At 34.3% G+C, this 20,136-nt stretch overlaps 1 protein-coding gene across 2 annotated transcripts in view; it reads right to left on the bottom strand.

Annotated features, from left to right (window-relative positions):
• Dscam4 (Down syndrome cell adhesion molecule 4) overlaps window positions 1-9,182 on the bottom strand; it is a 585,723-nt gene extending 576,541 nt beyond the window's left edge. For both annotated transcript variants that reach the window (XM_074180747.1, XM_074180746.1), the window contains exon 1: window positions 8,961-9,182. In XM_074180747.1, coding sequence (XP_074036848.1) covers window positions 8,961-9,039 — 79 coding nt within the window. In that variant the 5' untranslated portion in view covers window positions 9,040-9,182. The remainder of the gene's footprint in view (window positions 1-8,960) is intronic.
• Window positions 9,183-20,136: the final 10,954 nt, after the last annotated feature.

The following is a 20,136-nucleotide window of genomic DNA, read 5'->3' on the forward strand; positions in this document are numbered from 1 at the left end:
TAAAAGAAAGAATGACACACTTCATGAAAACACATAATATTCTGTCCCAAAAACAGTATGGATTTATAAAAAGAAGATCTACAGAAAATGCAATATTGGAACTTACGACTCATATCTACAAATCACTCACCATTTCCAGTCCGTCACTTTGCATTTTCATTGATCTTTACGATATTGTTTGTCACACAAGGCTTCTTGAGAAACTGGAAAAAATTGGCATGCGGGGTAAGATGCATGATCTAATAAAATCGTATTTCTCAAACCGAAAACAAGTAGTCGATATTGATGGTCTAGTAAGTACTCCAAGGACAATCAGCCACAGGATTTCCCAAGGTACGGTCTTGGGCCCTCCTCTGTTCACCATCTATATAGACAGCCTATTGAAAATGACCTCTGAAGGAAATATTCTGAGCTTTGCAGATGAAACATCAGTATTTTATAATGACGATACATGGCAAAAACTGAAAGCAAAGGCGGAAAAAGATTTCAACAATATTAATGAATGGTTTCAATATAATAAACCAACTTGAATGCGGAAAAAACCAAATACCTGTCCTTCACCTCCTACATTAACTATTTGCCGAATATGGGGCCATTGAATATAAACCAGAATATATCAATTCCAGAAGCCAGCTGCATTAAATACGTTTGTATAAAAACTGACCCACATTTGAAATGGAATTTACAACAACAAATTTTGAGGATTCATATCAAGATTCAAACTCTTGAATGAATACCTCGATATCACCCATTTGACAACTATATATTATAAATGCGGTTTTTCTATTGGTTGGGAAAGGGATCAAAAATGTTCATAGATAAACAATTTAGTTTTATGTCAACGTTTCGGACTTCATTAAATGCATCATCAGGGCTCTATAATAAAATAATTCAATTAGTGAACAGTAGGTATATGCCAATACATATTTCAAAATTTATAAACCATCTTATGTAAAAAAAAACAAACAGGTGCACTTACCAAACATGAGTTATACATGTCAAACATGTCAGACAACATAGGTACAAACGAAAATAAGGACTAACCATGACATGGATAACTAATGTTTGGTAAGTGAACCTGTTTGTTTCTCTTTTACATAATATGAGATTCTATAAACTTTATAAATTTTGCAATATGTATTGGCACAGACTATTCACTTATTAAATTATTTCATTATAGAGACCTGATGCTGGATTCAATAAAGTCCGAAATGTTGGCATAAAACTAAATTGTTTATCTACGAACATTTTTGATCCCTTTCCTAACCAAAAGAAAAACCGCATTTGAAAATATTTTGAATCACTAAACCAGGCAAAGTCAATATATATTATAGTTTGGTTCAGTCCCAACTTCCATACGGCATAATAGGATGAGGAGGAGTAAATGACACGCACTTAAATTGCCTCAATATTGTACAAAAAAATTCCTAAAATCATCTAGGGGAAAGGAAGGATGTATCCAAGCGATAATTTATACAGAGAAAGTGCCATTTTCGATATTAGACAACTCTATTGCCAAAACATTTTGCAGAGAATATACAAAAATGAAACTAAAATAACACGCTCAAATCACCCATACAATACTAGAAGACAAAAACATTAGTCTTGTGGTTCCGAAATGTAACAAACAGTGTGACAGAGGCACTGCAGCTTTCTGGGTCAAAAACTTGGGATTTACTGCCTGAAACCATATAAACTAGTCAAAACTACATTGAGTTCAAAAAACAAGTGAAAAATTGGCTAAATATTGGTTAGTTAATAAGTTTTGACAAATTGTTTGTCCTATTCAACAGAAAGTGATATATATGTCTAATGAGACTCTAGATGTGCCTTTTTACCGACTGTGACATGTGATACCTTGCATAAAACAATTATCCATCTATTGGTGGCATTTAGATAATTTATAATGTAATACATGAATATTATGTTCACTGAGATTTCAAACCGATCGTGATATTCACTTGACCTGAATGTGACGGTTTTACCTACCATTGTGACATTTTAAATATTGTGTTATGTGCTATATGAATGTTTTTTGTCTTTTTTTTCATTTCTAGAGGTTATATCACGCACAAGGACTAATATTTTGATCCTTTCTTCAGAGATGCCATTGTTTATTGTTTATTTATTCAGCTCTCAAGCACTACTCATATGAACATTTTGTTTTCAAAATTGTAATTTTTGATAAATAAACATTATTATTATGAGATTGTGGAAGATTTTTTTTTAATTTATAAAACTTGGCATCGATTCAGCATTTTATTTTCAATCATTCTCTTGTACAGGGCTGTTTGATACATTAAACGCGAATTATTGTACATTATTGCAGTTGCAAGTCTAAATTCAGATAAGTTTATGAAACAGAAACATTTCACTGATGTATACATGTAAAGAATTACCCAGGTTATGATTACTTCAATACGTGGTAAAACAATCATGTTTTCAAACAAAAACATCGTAACTAGGATAATGAAATGCAATTTGTTAGAAAAGAAATACACAAAAATATCGAACGTAATTCTCAAACACTGAAACATGGAGAATTCAATGAATTAGAATTTTACTTCTCGCACACTATAATTTTCACACGATGCTCCGTTTCTTAAGACGGATTTTCACCAAACGGACTCACTTGAGATTAGTTCCGTTTTCAAAAACAGAAATCAAAAACTTGTTCCAGTTTCCAAAACATACTCGAAACTTGAATTCCATTAAATAAACAAAAAAAATAGTTTTCATTATGCCTTATCTATGTTTTTATATGTAGCGTTTCGTTGTTCACAAAAACAGTCACTCGCGATATAAAGTCTTCAAAATGTTTCTCATTTTGGCAACTCAAGTTGCCACTTTTCTCAAATCTACGGTATTGATCAGATAAAAAAAATGAAATCATTGGGCGTTATATTTACATATTCACTCAGGTTCATGCTACGCCTAACGATTTTATTATTTTTTTCATCTGAACAATACCGTAGATTGCTGTGTGATGATTGCTACCTAGGACCTTCCGAATCCGAATCCCACTTGGGTGGGAGATCCATGCTTGTATCCTGATTTTGATCTGACAAAGTTCTTTGTATAGATTATATTGGGATTTTCATCTTTTTCATAGTGTACTACTATAGTAATAGTCAAGCCCTATCATTTGATACCTATATTGAGGTAGTTGTGAAACAATATGTAATGTAAAATGTATGTAATGTAAAAATACATTTTATATTTACAATTTACAATTCATAGTGTATTTTTTCTTTTATTTCATGGTTTTCTATTGATTCAAAGTTTTTCAGACAATTTTGTTAGTATATATATATATATATATATATATATATATATATATATATATATATATATATATATATATATATATATATATATATGATGAGCTGTTTTCTCGGGTTTCGCTCCGTGTTCTGTGTATTTTCTCCCCATAAGGATTATTTTCACAACGTTTCGGCAAAGTCTCATTTGCCATCTTCTGGTGATGTCTGGTTTTTTCAACTAGTCTAGTTGAAAAAACCAGACATCACCAGAAGATGGCAAATGAGACTTTGCCGAAACGTTGTGAAAATAATCCTTATGGGGAGAAAATACACAGAACACGGAGCGAAACCCGAGAAAACAGCTCATCATACTTTATCCGTGAGAATCTTCGAGTTAACATATATATATATATATATATATATATATATATATATATATATATATATATATATATATATATATTATATATATATATATATATATATATATATATATATATATATATATATATATATATATATATATATATATATATATAGTTAAGTGGAATAGCTTTGAGCTAGACTTCGCCAACAGTCTATGTATGAACCAATTATTTACGATTCTAGAATAACAATAAAAATGCGTTTATTATTATGAATTCGCCATTTTGTAGCTGCGGCCATCTTGAATTTGCATCTTTTCCAAAGTGTACTACCTACTATTTTACTAGTCAAGCCCTATCATTTGGTACCCATATTGAGGTAGTTGTGAAAAAATATGTAATCCACCATCTTGTAGCTGAGTTCATCTTGGATTCTTCGATGTACGATTTACATTGTATTGTATTGTGATCAAAACTGAATGTGTGTACCAGATATCAGATCAATCTGACAACAGAAAGAGGTTTAAACTTCAATAACTAATTTTGACTCAAACAAACAGGGCAAGCTAAATAAAACCGTTTGAAAAAGTCAACAACGTTATTTTTGAAATCCAGCATAGGTATATCTTTCAAAGTAGTTATCTACCTTAGGTATTTCATTATTTGAAGTTGCCACCTCTATGTTGTCAATTTTTTTATGAATCTTCCATTATAGTATCCACAGCTCGAAATGTGTTTATTCATAAATTAGAATTCTCATCTATCAGAAATACCTATTTTCAAACTACATACGTACTTTCCGCAATAGACTAAGGCCATCAGAAAGACCACCGCTGTAAATCACAGCGGAATATATGAATGAACTCTGAGGCATGTGTAGAGTAGTTCACACAAATAAAAATGATATCGTGTTATCGTTTTTCTATCGTAACAGATGTCCAATTCTCAGGTTTTGTCAACATAACCTAAACTAGTAGAGTGTGTTTCGATGTCACATATTGCCGTCATTTCAGGCCTCTTTCGACTTTCATCAATGATGCACGAAAAAGCTAAAACTCATAATATAGAGTGGTATTCACAAAATCATTTCGAGCAGGATCTCTCATATAAATTGATAAAAAATAACGGGAATGGAAGGTATACGAAAAGTCGCTGAACTCATATTTTCTTATATAAAAGTTCAGTTATCTGTTGCTTCAAATTTTGATTAGAAGAAAGTTTAGTTACAGACAGAAAAAAGGAAAAAGATCGCTTACATATGTTTTATATGAATTGTTGATCATTTAGAAATAAAAAGATCATATACCTACATGAATACGAAATAGGTATTTCTTTATCGTGCTTCTTGAAGAGCCATACCAAAACAAATCACATTACATTATAAATCCTTTGTATATGTAAGTGAAACATTAAATAGCGGTCAAATATGGAATTACCAGAAGCAAACATTAAAAAAATTGAAATCATAATTTTTCAAATAGATATCAATATTCTTCTTAAAACTGATATTGAATCTTATATTGAATAAAATATATCTGACTTCATTTTTGAAAAATTGCTCCCTGCATTTGTACAATACTCTGGGACTCTCATGTATACTTTCAATTGTTCTGGAAAATTAACAAATCGAAGTAAACGGACAATCTGCATGAGGCAATATGTGAACTGAACAAATCTGGAACCACTGTTAGGAAATGTTATATGGTTATTTTACGGTTCTTTCTTATAATCAGTGGAAAACTGTATCTGCTATGGGTAGTGTTTTGATGATTTTTTAAATAACAGACTATCAAGAATTTCTGTCATTTATAGAAAGAGTAAATTCAGGCAACTGAAGATATACGTAAATTATCTGATAAATGGTGTTGAGTAAGTTGTTTTTGGGTTAGTTTTGAGAGAAAACTTCACATGGACATATGTTCTGCAGGTACTAACTTTTGAACTGCAGGGTGCTGAAATTTCAATAAAAAATATGTTTTTATGATAATCTTGGTATGACTTCACAGATATTTTTGTGAAATATTCACAAATTTTATTGCTCAAAAGTTTTGTTTTATTATGAGGGGTTGTTGAAGAGGTGTACTTTTTTTACTTGGAAAAGATGTAGGAATTAGGTTTGTTCATGTAAACTACTAAAAGTTCACTGTCAAAAAAGTTAGGACAATTTTAAATAAATAATGACAGCGTACGCAGCGCCCTCTAGATGTTACATGAAAATCAATACGAAATGATTTGCCACGTCAAAAAAATTCCGGGTACCGAATTTCATGCAAATAACTCATTTTTTGCAAGAGTTATTTTCAAAAAGCGAAATAAAAAAATACATTTCAACACCCCGTATCTCCGAAACAAAGCAAGTTCATATAGACTTTTTTTCTTAAAAGTGTCTCAGGAACACGTCACTTGAATATTTCAACGTACTTATGTTACACCCTGTACAACATAACTTTTTTTCTCAGCAATGCCGTCCTTCATAATTTGCACTGAATTATTTCTTTTTTCCCAAATAAATATCATATATGAAATTCTCATTCCTTTTCAAGCAATTTTGCTATCCATCTCCATCTTGTAAAAAACCAATTCATCTGACTTATTATTAAATAGAATTGTTTTTAAACGGTAAAATTATACAATTAGGATATTCTGAATATATTTCACAATGAAACCAGCTTTTATGATTCATCACCAGTTAGCGCTTTGCAACTGACCTCCTTGAGGAGCCTCGTTTATCTTCGATATTCTAGCATTCAATTCTTTGTCGATCCTATAGATGGCGTCTCCATAAGGAGGTATGTCATCGCCCTCAATTTACCAGGCTTGTTATTTGAAGACAGTCGAGTCCAGAAACGCTTTTTTGGTTCAGCCTAGCACCACTGATCTATGGCGGGTCGAAACAGCACTGTCCGGTATTGAATCATAAATGCGTTGTGTTTGGGCTCTGTTTTTCAACCAGTTGCCTTGCAATGGTATCTGCAGTGAAAGATAGATGATGATTTTCGTCAATGGTCAATGTCTAAGTTGGATTTACAACTGATTGCCTTGGTATTCCCGTTCATCTTCAATCTCCCAGGATTGAGTTCTCTTTTGATCCCATAGATGGCGTCTCCGTACGGGAAGAGATCGTCCACCTTACTTACCCAGGCTTGTGCTTCAAGGACAGTTAACTTCAACAATGCATTTGTGGTTTAGCCTAGCACCACTGATGAGACCTATGGCGGTTCGAAACAGGGCTGTCTGGTGGTTGAATTATAAATATGTTGTGTTTTGGCTCTGGTTTTCAACTACTTGCCTTTTGTATGGAACATTTTCTGAAAACACTACTACACCTTGTTCACCTCATAAACAAAACTGATATGCAATTGCAAACACATTGGTAAAATTCAGTTAAGAATTGATTTAGTGTTATGGAAGTTTCGAAGAAAAATAAGTTGAAATGAAAATATATTGTGTAACATGTTACATTTTGAATGTCCTATTCTTCTGTGTGAATCGTTACGATAATTGGACAGGGTGTTGAAAAGTTTTTGATATTGAATATACCAAGGTTCTAATTTTCAAGCGAATTGGGACTATTTCTGAAGTTTCTATAATCAGCGAAGCAGAATACTCACATGTTATGAGATCACATACGTACCTCTTTAGTTTTCTTGACAAGAAAAAGTATAAATCTATATCAGTTTAGAAAAACTAATCCACAAATACTACAAGTAATGAATATCTGAGCTCTAATTTCAGAATACTTTGTTGTAGGTTCATATTTTATTGATGATAATCTGAACGAAAAAAAAAAAAATTCAACTTCCCAATACAGGCATGAATCCCAAGCACGAACCCCAACTGAAAATTTCATAGGAAGATGAAATAAAAGGCAAATACCAATAGAATGGGCCTCGATATCTTCTTATCTACCACCTTAAGACCTTTTCATGAGGACATATGAAATTCACACAACTTAACTTTGTTGATGATTCACGTGAATATCTATCATACGTCTGTATGGAACGAAGTAGACTACATTTCGAACCAAATGTATGATCACATATCAGGTAATAAGATGAAAGTATACAAAATAGGTCATCTTAAGTGTAAGGCAAAACTGCAAGGAAAAACTTTTTTTATTCCGAAAACATTTGGAATCTGATTTATCGACCCAGTTTTTACTACTACACAGTGAATGGTTTTACAAACAATGAATTGAATGATATTACAACCAGATGAATCACGTTTCTCACAAAATGTTTGTGATTATTCCAACGGCAGAATTTGAGGTCGCTTCACTACACGTAAAGGTAGACAGTCTGTTGAGTAACTCGATTTTTTATATGTTAATGGAGATACAAGATGATATGTATATTACTGGAGTTTTTTCCCAACACCAAATCGTTATTTTCAACACCTCTACACGTATTTCGATCACCAAGTGATCATCCTTAAAGAGAAAGATTAAAACTGGGAAGATGATCACTTGGTGATCAAAACACGTGTCGAGGTGTTAAAAATAACGATTTGGTGTCGGGAAAAAACTCCAGTAATATCCATTACTACACCAAAGGTTCCAAACAGTGCATCATAAGAAGATAATATGTATCGTACTTCATCCGACTGATTGGAATGTTATCAATGTATAATGCGGAGTGATACTGCACGAGTTACAAATGTACAATCCATAATGAAGATAACCTGGGGAAATTTAAAGGTCTGCAATGTTTTTGTCTCGGAACGTATAATAAAACTTCGCATGGTGTTCTATTTTTGCAAGTGTTTTGTTCTTTCAAAGATTCTGAAGTAGGAGATGTTCAGTATTGACAACAAAATGATTACTACTGTGATGAAAAACCTGAGCAATTTTCAGTGTTTTTGCGACTCCAGAGATAGAGTTTCGTTGGGGCACACTGTAAGAACAGTCGCCCACGTTGGATTCAGTTTTTTTCACGTATCTGTTCGAAAAATATAAATAACATAAAGCGTAATAATGAAGTGGAGTAAACAATAATGTTTTTCCAGTCATGAAGGTCAGTACACTACTAATTCTGTCACTGCATTCATGTCTGCATGTTTTTTGAAATGTCTCGCATATATATTATTACATCCTCAGAAAAAAGAACAATGAAGGTGGCGATTCGTGAATTAGATAAGGATGATTTCTTTCAAACTGCTTTTTGGTGTATTTACTCAAAATACGCATTAGCCTGGTAACCTAGACGTTGGCAGTTTTCCAAAAGTTTCCATAAGCTAAACAAAGTGTAAGGTTATAATAGTGTTACCGGCAAATAACCTAGTTTCCAGAGAACTTCGGAATGACAGGAAATTCTAATTTAGGATTGTGACTCACCTGACGAGAAGAACAGCGCAATCCAGCACCAGATACTCAGGGCTCTTCTCATAGCTACCCCATGATAATTGTTCACCATAGATCGACACACATTTCACGCGTGAGGAACGATTCCCGACGATGTCTAAACACTGACTATCCTGCGAGATCCTGCTGCCATGCCATCGGGATGCGCGCGTTTCTGCTAGGGATGCGAAATCAAGGCATGCTTAACGGCCGTATCATAGGATCTACTCAATATCTGCTAGCTTCATTGCTCTCCTGCTAAATACATAAAGAAAGATGCGATCTTTTTTTCCCGCTTTCTTCGAGACGGTATCGATGAATGTTCATAGAATTTCAATTACTCGCGAACACTATAGGTCTGAATTATTCATTGTGATTGAAGTACCTACAATGGGATACCGTTTCTAGTTGATTACTAGGAGGTTTATCTTTGATGTATGTCGAATGAAATATTGAATTGGAGGATATTAGAAATATTCAGTTACAAAGCTTTTCATGAATTCAATATTCAATTGATATTAATTTGATATTTCCATTCACCCAGTAAGTTTCCCGACGAAAAAGTATTTTGAATGCAAAATGACCCATTTATTCATTCAAGCATGCTTGCTGAATATTAGATCACTGAAGAACAGAATATTCCTTACAATTCAGCTATTTACATATCAATATATAATTCCTATTATGAAAATAAATATTTCGGAATGAAATTTCGAAACAGTCACTTTTCTCAGCTTTTCTGCACCTGAAGGATTTCGTAAATGACCGCCTTAAAACAACTGCCTCTTGGCTAATACCATGATTTAGATTGAATTATATTCAACAGATATTTATGTAAGTTTCCTCACTTAAGAAATGTGAACAGCTACCTACTGATAAAGAACACCAAGGAGTTTCTTTAAATAAATTAAATATTTGAAATATAGATATTATATCAAACTTCAGAAAGTTACTCAATTCGATGGTGATACCATAGCAAGAAGATTCCAGAAATTATGGACAATAATTTAAGAAAGAACGAAATCTTGTCAAAAACTGTCAAACCAAAAGTTAGGGCTATGACCCAAAAAGAATATCAAAGTACCATTTCTTTTGAGGATTTTTGTTGCGATTACTCTGAAGGTAAAAGTTCGTCACAGTACTACCCGCTCAAATACCCGGAGACCACTCAGAAAACCAGACAATTTCTCAAAAATTTTAGTGTGTGCACTCAAGACAAAAAAGAGTGTGGAATATCTTCTGAAAATATTACACAGAATTATTCAGGTGAAAAAATAAATTTTTAACTCATTTGCAATGAACTCGTTGATAGAACAGAATAATTCCTTTGGAAAAAAAAGTTTTCTTCTACTTCCTACTACTCCATCTTGATACAAAAAAAATGTGGGAATCTTTCAAAGAAAGAAAGGAAGTAATCAATTTGAAAATGAGTAACTCTATACATGTATGTGTAGATCATGCAAAGAAGCAACTTTCAGACATAAACTGGAAGAAAGCTCTCCTGAAACAGCTACTTTCATATAAACATTGAATTAACACGAAAGAAAAAAATTCTTTCAAAACAAATACTTTTACATGAACACTGAATTATACAGAAGATACTTTTCTCTACTCAGATCCATCGGTCTTCATCTTCAATGAAACATTTACCACTTTTGAAGCTTACAATGCAATTTTTCACAGTCACACACGAGGAAATTTGTTCAACAGGTGGTATTTGTATATTGTGCATTGCATTTGTATATCGTGCATTTGCATTTGGTACAAATACCACCTGTATACTACCAAATACCACCTGTGGGTATTTGTATATCGTGTATTTGAACGATATACAATATACACTCTTTCCAATACAATACGTGACAAGGGCTCTATAATATAATTTTTTAATTTCCACAATAATGGTGGAATTGAATTAGGCTAAATAAATATCAATACATGAACATAATATAATATTCAACAAGATATTGATTCGAATTCTTCCAAAATATCATTCGTTAGTAACAAACTTAGGCCAAATTCAACATTGATATTTGTTAAATATTGATGATACTTCTCAAAAGAAAGTGAACCGTTTTCTCAGTGTAATATAATGTGTGATAGTCAATGAAGTTGACAATGTTTCTGTAAGATCACTCAAAAAATTTATATATTATTTAATTTGCCAGTTTGACATTTCAAGTTGGAAAGCAATAAATATACATTACAAGATCAAAACAGCATCGAGGTATGTCCAAGAGAAATATTTCTGTAGAAGTTACAGGACCATTTTGTGAACAAAGCCATATACGAATACTCTAACTGATATCAAAACAAGTCTATGACTGTATCGAGGAGAGATACTCGTACATACATATGGAGAAAATAATTATTCTGAAATGAAATCTCGAAACATCAATCTTTCCCAAAGAACCTACACAGTGGGTTCTGGTAAATGCCTCTCGTAAAACTCCTAATTTCCCTGATAATATCATGCTGAATATTGGCTTTCATCCAAAAGACATGTATGCAAGATACCTCATAGAGAATAGTCTTGCATATAATTTTCGTTCATCCGGAATCAGTATCACACTGAAATCAATCAAGTAGGTAGATCACCTACAGACCGTTTTTGAAGTATTACCTCTCATTAGTGCAGGAAAGATCTGACCCAAACACAGTGGTGGTGTCACGGGGGGCTAAGGGGGGCAGTATGCCCCTCCTTGTTCTTAGCGCCATTCAGATTTTAAATATTTCACAAATATAATGTTAGGTAAATAACACAGGAAACCAATAAACGTGGGAACATTCGCTTTCAATACCTCGACCTCAATCAGTTGTGAATCCCATATCGCTCGCTGTCTAATGCGAATGTGATCATCTTCTAAGAGATTGAAAATTGATTGTATCTCGGCGTGGTACTCGTAGCAGTAGTAGTAGTCTGGTTTGTTATTGTTACTTTGACGAATAAACAGTTAATCGAGCAGATTATCGAAAGTTACGCGAAAAGAAGAAGTTAAAATATGCTGCTACATCACGTTCTCGAACAAAATAATAGTTTTGTAAAACTTTCAATTCGTAACTTCTTGATTTTCAGTTGAAGTTATGGAAACTCATACATTTACAGAAAAGCAAAAGAACAATAAATTCAAACTCTCAAAGTTGTGTAGATGAATCGGTTCCAAATAAACCTGACACTAAGGAGAGTGCGGTCAGTACGGAGTCAACATTTCTTGATGTTCCATCTACGTCAACTTATAAAGTAAGAACAAAATCCAATTTTTCAGTAGGTTTTGCTGATTTAACATTTACGGAAGTAGATTTAAATTGGGATTTGAATAGTGATAGTACTCAAGAACAAGACCATTTTGATAAAATGTCTGCTGAGAATGAAGCTGGAAAAAACATTTTGTTTTTACATGGATCATTTCATAATTGATATTTCAATTTTGTCGTCGACTCATTTTTATTCAAAAATACTATTTTGATCTCTGAAATAGTGCGTCAATCAATTCTAAAAGGTTATCAGATGACTTTCAAGACTTTCCAGTTTCCAATTACAGAAAATTTTACGTTTCTTGGTACAAACTTAAAAAAACGACTCTTGGACAGCGCAGCGAACGTAAATTGTTAGTTTACTCTCCAAGAGGTAATGAAATGTTTTGCTTTGTATGCTGGTTTTTTGATAGTGCACATTGTTTATTATTGAAATATTTCTTTTATTAGAGTATTGTGATATTTCTTATCTTAATGGGAAATACAGTATTACTTCAAATACCTGTGCCTTTTTACTGAATCTTGGCGCCTAGTTATGGTTCCTTCCCCCCCCTTCCTTACTTTCCAGAATCTCCACTGCCCAAACAGCAGTGTTTCTGGGACAGGAGTGGCTTCAATGCTAGTCGAGAGCCAATGATCTTATGTATGAAACCTTCGGGAAGTAGTTGTTCTTCGGTAGTCATTTACCAGAAAGTAATGCAGCAGCACCACATTTACAAAAGAGTTGAACACACAGTGGTGTACCAGGTCGAAATTCAATCGCAAGTCTGAAAGACTCATCATTCTGTAGGGTCCCAAGTGATACTACAGTATTAGTATTTATTCAAGCACCAGATTCTTTCGCAGTAACTGCATGAAGACTAGCCTTATTTTTTTAAATGAGGAAAATATTGAGTTGAGAGCGACAAGTGTGTGTAGCGGTTAATGATAACATGATAAAATGTCCTTTAAGTATTGTATATCTAAAACTTTTATCCATTATGTATGTTCCAAGTGTAGTAGTGTCTTCCACCGAAGTTGCCTATTGGAAAATTACAAAAATAAGGTAAAATTTAGGCAGGATAACATAATAATATGCTGTGAAGATTAAGTAGCTCCAAAAAATACAAATGAAATAAGCTTTTTAGAACAAACCATCAATGATTTATAATCTGATTGTCTGCTGAAGGACAAGCATAAATATGATTAAACTGAATAATGAAAAAGAAACTCTAATGAATGAAGCCTTACAATTAGAATCGGAATATAACGCATCTCTAGATGAACATAAAGAGACCATTAGTGATATAACAAATACTATCGAAGAAATAATTAAACAAAAACATATTCCTACAAAAACCTCAAAATCAGTTGAAACCCAAACCAACTCAGTGGAACGAAAAACAATATCAATATCAACTGATAGTAATGTGTCCAGTGCCGTAGATGTAGGCTTAATAAATCTCAATTATAACTTATAATAATAATAATAATATCGCGGAAAACCTTAGGTTCCGCGAGAAACCTTCTCGTTTATTCCAAGAGCCTCTACGTGTTGTGGATAATCCGCCGACTGCCGACAGGTGGACTCTTTCTGGAAGGATATCTATGAACACCTGCAGCCACTCAACTTAGACACTCCAACCCTAGCACAGTTCGAAGCTTTCAACAGGGAGCTTCGACAGCCTGAGCTCAATGAACAGCGCAACCCGATAACCCCGGATGAGGTTCGAAGGGCCCTTGTTGGTTCCAAGAACTTTGCTGCTCCAGGCCCAGATGGGCTGAACACTTATTGGTGGTAAACACTACCAAGTACTCACCGTCATCTGGCCAGAGTTTTCAACTCATGGCTGGACGGAGAGCAGCCGATTCCGGATTGGTTTGTGGACGGCTGGACCGTTCTCATCCCCAAAAGCGGAGATTTGTCGATTCCTAAGAATAACAGACCGATAACATGCTTGAATTCGTGTTATAAGTTGTTTATAAGCATCTTATACACAAGATTACTCACCGCAGTTGACCGAGTGTTCGAACGAATATATGAGCAGAGAGGGTCGAAGAGAGGAGTCGCTGGATGTGAAGAGAACCTGCTCATCGATAGATGTGTACCATAACATCTGGTCAAGCAAGAGTCCAAACAGGGTGGGTCACTTTCAGAAGGGTTGTTTTTCAGGGTGATTCCCTCAGTCCCCTTCTCTTCTGCATCTCACTAATGCCAATATCCGTTGCGCTCAGAAACACTCGAGGGTATAAGTGTGGCACCCCCGGAAACCGGAGGCACAAGGTCACCCATTTGTTTTATATGGATGATCTTAAACTTTATGCCTCTGGAGAGAAGGATCTTCATCAGTCCTTGAGGGTGGTGGAAGAGTACACGCATGCTATCGGTATGAAATTCGGGATAGACAAATGTGCAATGGTCATGCAATGGCATGACAGAATGGTGCTGGATACAGCCTGTAAAGTCATCAGAAGTTCGGATCCCCTGCATGGTCCGTGACCATGAAAGAGCAGGAATTGGAGCATGTCTCTTCAGGGCAGCTGCCCGAGCAGCTGATGAACTCGGTATAGTTTTCGACACTGAACGAGGTGACCACAACTCTGTCACCGAGTTGGAACCTGTTCAGCAAAAAGCTCAGATAAAAGCCGCAGAGATCACCTTACTTCTGCGGAAACACAAGGATAAGCCAATGCAAGGGGTTTTCTTCAATAACATTGGGGACCTTGGCTTATCAAAGTGCCTGACCTTCGCTTTTCTCAGGTCAAGTGGGCTAGGTCGGAAACTAAGAGGTTCATCATGGCTTGCCAGGATGGTGTCTTCAACACCTTAGTCTACCGCAGTCGCGTGATGGGTATAGAGGTTCCTGACACAAGGTGCAGAGCCTGCCGCAAGGCGCCCGAGACCCTAATGCACTTGCTATTAGCATATCCAGCATATGCGGTCTCGGCCTATATCTATCGACATAACGTGGCCCTAAGAGTGCTGTATTACCATCTACGACACTCTTACGGTATTGACGAGACACCGGTGTTGCCCTAAGCTCCGGGGGATATTGAATTCGTTGTAGGTAACGAGAAGTGCTGGATTCATTGGAACTATTCGTTCCCCACCCTCAGGCTCATACAAGCTAATAAGCCTGATGTGGTCGTTCTCGACCACCAGAGCAGTTTTCAGCTCCTGGCGAGACGAATATCGTCAGAAAAGAGGAGGAAAAACGGATAAAATTTCGAGATTTTCTCTTCGAACTCCGCAGACTCTATCCAGATCACTCTGTCAAGATGGTTTTTCTGATTATTGGAGTCTTTGGTGGAATGATGTCCTCTCTACTCTCGAATTTCAAAATCATACAGGCTTGCCGCACTAAGGCAGAAATCTTAGCCGCACAGATGCAGAAGGCTGTCATTCTTAGCTCACTGCGCTTGCTCAGGACACATGATTCTCGGACCCAATGATCACTTACCCCACGGTGTGGGGAGTGGTCATTGGTTGATAATGCTGGCGTGCCCTCCCGAATGTATCGGGGCTTCGGGGGATAGGGCCTGACCAGCGCACACTACGGTGAAAAAAAATAATAATAATAATATATCTTCATGGATCACAATAAGAAGTACAAATCAAATAAAATTCAAAGAAATGATGAATAGGCAGAGTTCAGCTATGAGATCTGCTTTTAAACCCAACTTAGAAAAAGATTTAGAAATCGCAAATGAAACGATGAGAAATATGATAGTTTCCATTAACACTTCAGAACAAGAAAGAGATATGTTCATGGAAGAGCTTTGCCTATTAAAAAAAGTGAACAATTTAAACTTCATAATAATAATAAAACCCTCCCTGATGTATATGTTTCTGGGACCTGTAATACATCTGTGGAGCAAAGAATCATAAATCCAGAAAATAGAATCCCTAAAAATAATATAAATCTTGTTTTAACAGATGATGCCCTCAACAAACCCAAACCAAAAATTTTAATCATCGCAGGGTACCATGATAGAGACCTTGCTATCCATTTATCATGGATGTCGAATGATTTTGTGGTTGAGGCAATAATCAAACCGAATGCAACTGATACTGAATCAGTGAAAACTGCACTTGAGAATTCCACAAACCTAACCATGTTGTTTTATGGTCAAGTAAATCACATGTAAAATTGATTGAAGAATTTATTGTCAAGCTAATGCATACGGTCCCAGTAGTTCTCACAGAACTTTATGCATATCGGAACATTCACAAAAACACTAGGGTTTATGAAGATATTATCTCTATTTTTAAAAAACTTTTCGCGAGAGGCATACATTTTAGACATATTATGGACTGCAATCAGGTACTAGGCAGAGGTGTTTTTGACAGATACGATTGTATGAATAATAAAGGAAAAATAATCTCAGCATCAGCTCTACACAAACTTTTTCGAAAATATACAATTATCACTAACTATGAAGACGAAGGTACAGTTAAACTTATCCAATCCGCTTCTCAGTTAGAAGTAGCCCAGGTAGTGAAAAGCTTACCAACTCCAACTCTGTCTCTTGAAAGTTCTTTTTCATGAATAATAACGGATCTAGCTTCACCGGTTCTAAAATATCCATATGTCATCAGAACATCCGATGTTTAGGTAATAAGCTCAAAATTAGATTTAATTTATGACAAAGACTGTAGTTGTGATTTTCTTCTTATGTCTGAACATTGGCAGGATGAGGATCAACTTGATGATTTGAAGTTGAATAATTTTTCAATCTGTACAGGTTATTGTAGAAAAACATTAGCTCATAATGGCGTAGCTTTGTATAAAAATGATAATTTTGCCGTAACTCATGAAGTTTTAGATTCAACCGAATTTTGTGTTAAACGTGTTTCGGAATGTTGTGATATAGGGTTGAAAAAAATTAAAATAATTTCAATATGTTTATACAGACCACCTGAAACCAACTTCACGTCTTTTCTGGAGTTGTTGAATGGCCTCTTATTGAAATTAGGTAAGAATGGTATCAATGTTATTATTGGTGAGGATTTCAATATCAATTTTAATGTTGAAAGTCTCAATTTGAATAGGTTACTGGATCTTCTGAAATGTTGTAATTTGATGAGAACTATCACCGAGCCTACTAGGGTGATGGCAGGCTCGAGTACATGCATTGATAATTTTCTCGTCTCTAAAGATAATGATTACAGTACAGCAGTAATATAACCCTGAAGAGGCATAAACCTACAGCAGGGACCCACACAAAACACACTTTTACAAAATATTTTGTAATCATTTTTAAAGATCAATAAACGTTTTTGACTTGACTTGACTTGACAGTAGTAATAAATTTAGGTTTGTCAGATCATTACGCACAGTTCATTGAGATACCAATTCAGATTGGTAAAAGTCATGCTGGGAAGAACAAAATTGATATTTTTAAATACCAGAGAGATTTTTCAGAAGTCAATACCTCCAACTTTGAAACAATCTTGGAAAATGAAGATTGGCACGATCTTTTAACTGAAACATGTCCCAATGCAGCATTCGATATATTTTACAGAACTATCTTGTACTGTACTGAATTATCTTTTCCTATGAGACGCATTAAATTGAGGTCAAATTATAACAAAATCATAGTAACGAATGAAATTATCAGACTGAAAGATTTGGTTACATTATATTCTCAATTAGCGAACGTTGACGCATCATATAGAGATATCAGCCAGCAATTAACAAAAAAATACATGTAGCAGTTGCAAGAAAATATAAAAAAAAACAATCGATCTGAGGATAGCCAACTCAACTTATAAAACAAAAACCACATGATACTTGGTTAACCAAATGAAAAAGAAACCCAACCAAGTATTAGAAATTTCCGTAAAAGAGAACGAAACAGAATTATACACTAGAGAAATGATCGAGAAATTCAATAATCATTTTACACCCATTTCAGGAAAAGACGGAATTGATCTTGGATTCACGCAAAAAATTATACCTATTTGTTCAAATTCATTATTTTTCATTTCAATTTCTGTATTTGAGGTAATAGATTTTTTCATAACCTGAAAAACACGTATTCATGCGGGCATGATAGGATATCTAATAATATTATTGAAAAATGTAGTCAGGAACTGAGTTTTCCCCTGGATAATCTGATAAATTTGTCAGTAGAAAAAGGGATTTTCCCAGACAAACTCAAGGCTGGGCTTATAAACCCAGTATGCCTATTCTTATAGAGGAATAAGTCTTTTATCAAGCTTTAGCAAGCTTCATGAGTTGAATATAAGAAATCAATTGTTTTCATTTTTAACTATGAATACGCTGCTATCTTCAAGTTAGCATGGTTTCTAAATGGCAGAAGTACTGAAACTGCTGTATATAATTTTCAAGAAAATGTAATAGAAGCCTTGTATGGAAAAGTCCAGATTTGTGGCCTATTTATTGAATTTTCTCGGACCTTTGATGGTGTTAATCATGACCTCTTATTAATTAAGCTTGAGCGTTATGATATATATAGCATTGAATTCAATGAAATCATACCTAACTGATGGATCCCAGAGTGTATTCATCAACACAACTCAGAGCCAATCTCTCATTGTTAAGCAGGGACTTCCTCAAGGCTCAATTCTTGGACCTTTGTTATTTTTAATCTATGCTAATGATCTCATTATTATGCTTATTGACATCTCTAAAGTCCAAGTAATAATCATTTGCTGGTGGTACAAATATACTCATAACTGGTGAAGATACTACTGAACTTGTGATAACATCAGAAATGTCATACAATAAAGTAATGTAGTGGTCCGAAATAAATCTTTTAACGGTAAATGTATCTAAAACCTCTCTGATGAAATTTACTCTGAGGGGAACTATGGAACAGTTTCAAATTTTTAAGGACAATTACATGAATGTATATGCTAGTGAAACGAATGAGTTGCTTGGACTAACAATCGACTGTAAATTGTACTGGAAACCACACGTCGATATACTTTGTAAAAAGTTGAGAAAAAATTGTTATGCGTTAAAGTTCTTATCAAATCATTGTCACGAAAATATACTATTTATGATTGTTTATTATGCAAACATCAACTGTCATCTGCGATATGGTATTCTTAACTGTAGTATTTGTACATCTTGGTCTCGTGTTTTCGCTCTGCAAAAATTTGCTGTGAAAATTGTTGCAGGACTGAATTGGAGGCAGTCATGCAGAGAGGCTTTTAAGCGAATGAAGATCTTAACCGTGACAGGCTTGTATTTGTATGAACTGTGTATATATCTATACAAACATAAAGATAAATTTTTCAATAGAACAGATCATCAATATGGCACTAGATCCAGAAATCTTCTTGTGTCTGTTGGCACAGAACTAACCTATACCAAAAAAGTCATTTATATTTGGGATGCAGAGTTTTCAATCACCTCGATGTCTCTATCCAAACTTCTACAAATATTAATATTTTCAAATCCAGACTTAAAGCATCACTTATTGAGAGAAACTGTTACAGTATTAGTTAATTTATGACATAATACTATATTTTATAAGGATGTTTTCTTTTTGACAATCAAATGTTATATTTGTGCTGTTGTTTTCAAATAGCATTTGTTATTTGTACTATGACATTTTTAACCTTTTTCTAATATGTTCTCGTTCTGTCTTTTTTTATTAAGTCAGTAGGTTCTATGAATCTATATATAATTATATATTTTACTTCTTTTATATTAATAACTTATGACTGTGTTCATATCATTCAAATTCTTTTCTGTATTAATTATGACGTTTTTGTCAGTCACTGCTTGAATGTATTCATACACTTATGCTTTTTAACTGAAAAATAAAGATTTATTATTATTGATGTGTAGGTATATATCAATTCATTGTACAGTTCTGATCCACTAATTTGACCTTCACATCATACGAATAGTAAAGTTGAATATTTTTTATTTTTTTTTGTGATTGAAATTATTCTGGG

Source organism: Leptinotarsa decemlineata, unplaced genomic scaffold, assembly GCF_025532065.1.
Source record: "Leptinotarsa decemlineata unplaced genomic scaffold, Ldec_3_MD MMD2_tig00026299_RagTag_RagTag, whole genome shotgun sequence".
In the NCBI taxonomy this organism is placed as follows: Eukaryota; Metazoa; Arthropoda; class Insecta; order Coleoptera; family Chrysomelidae; genus Leptinotarsa; species Leptinotarsa decemlineata.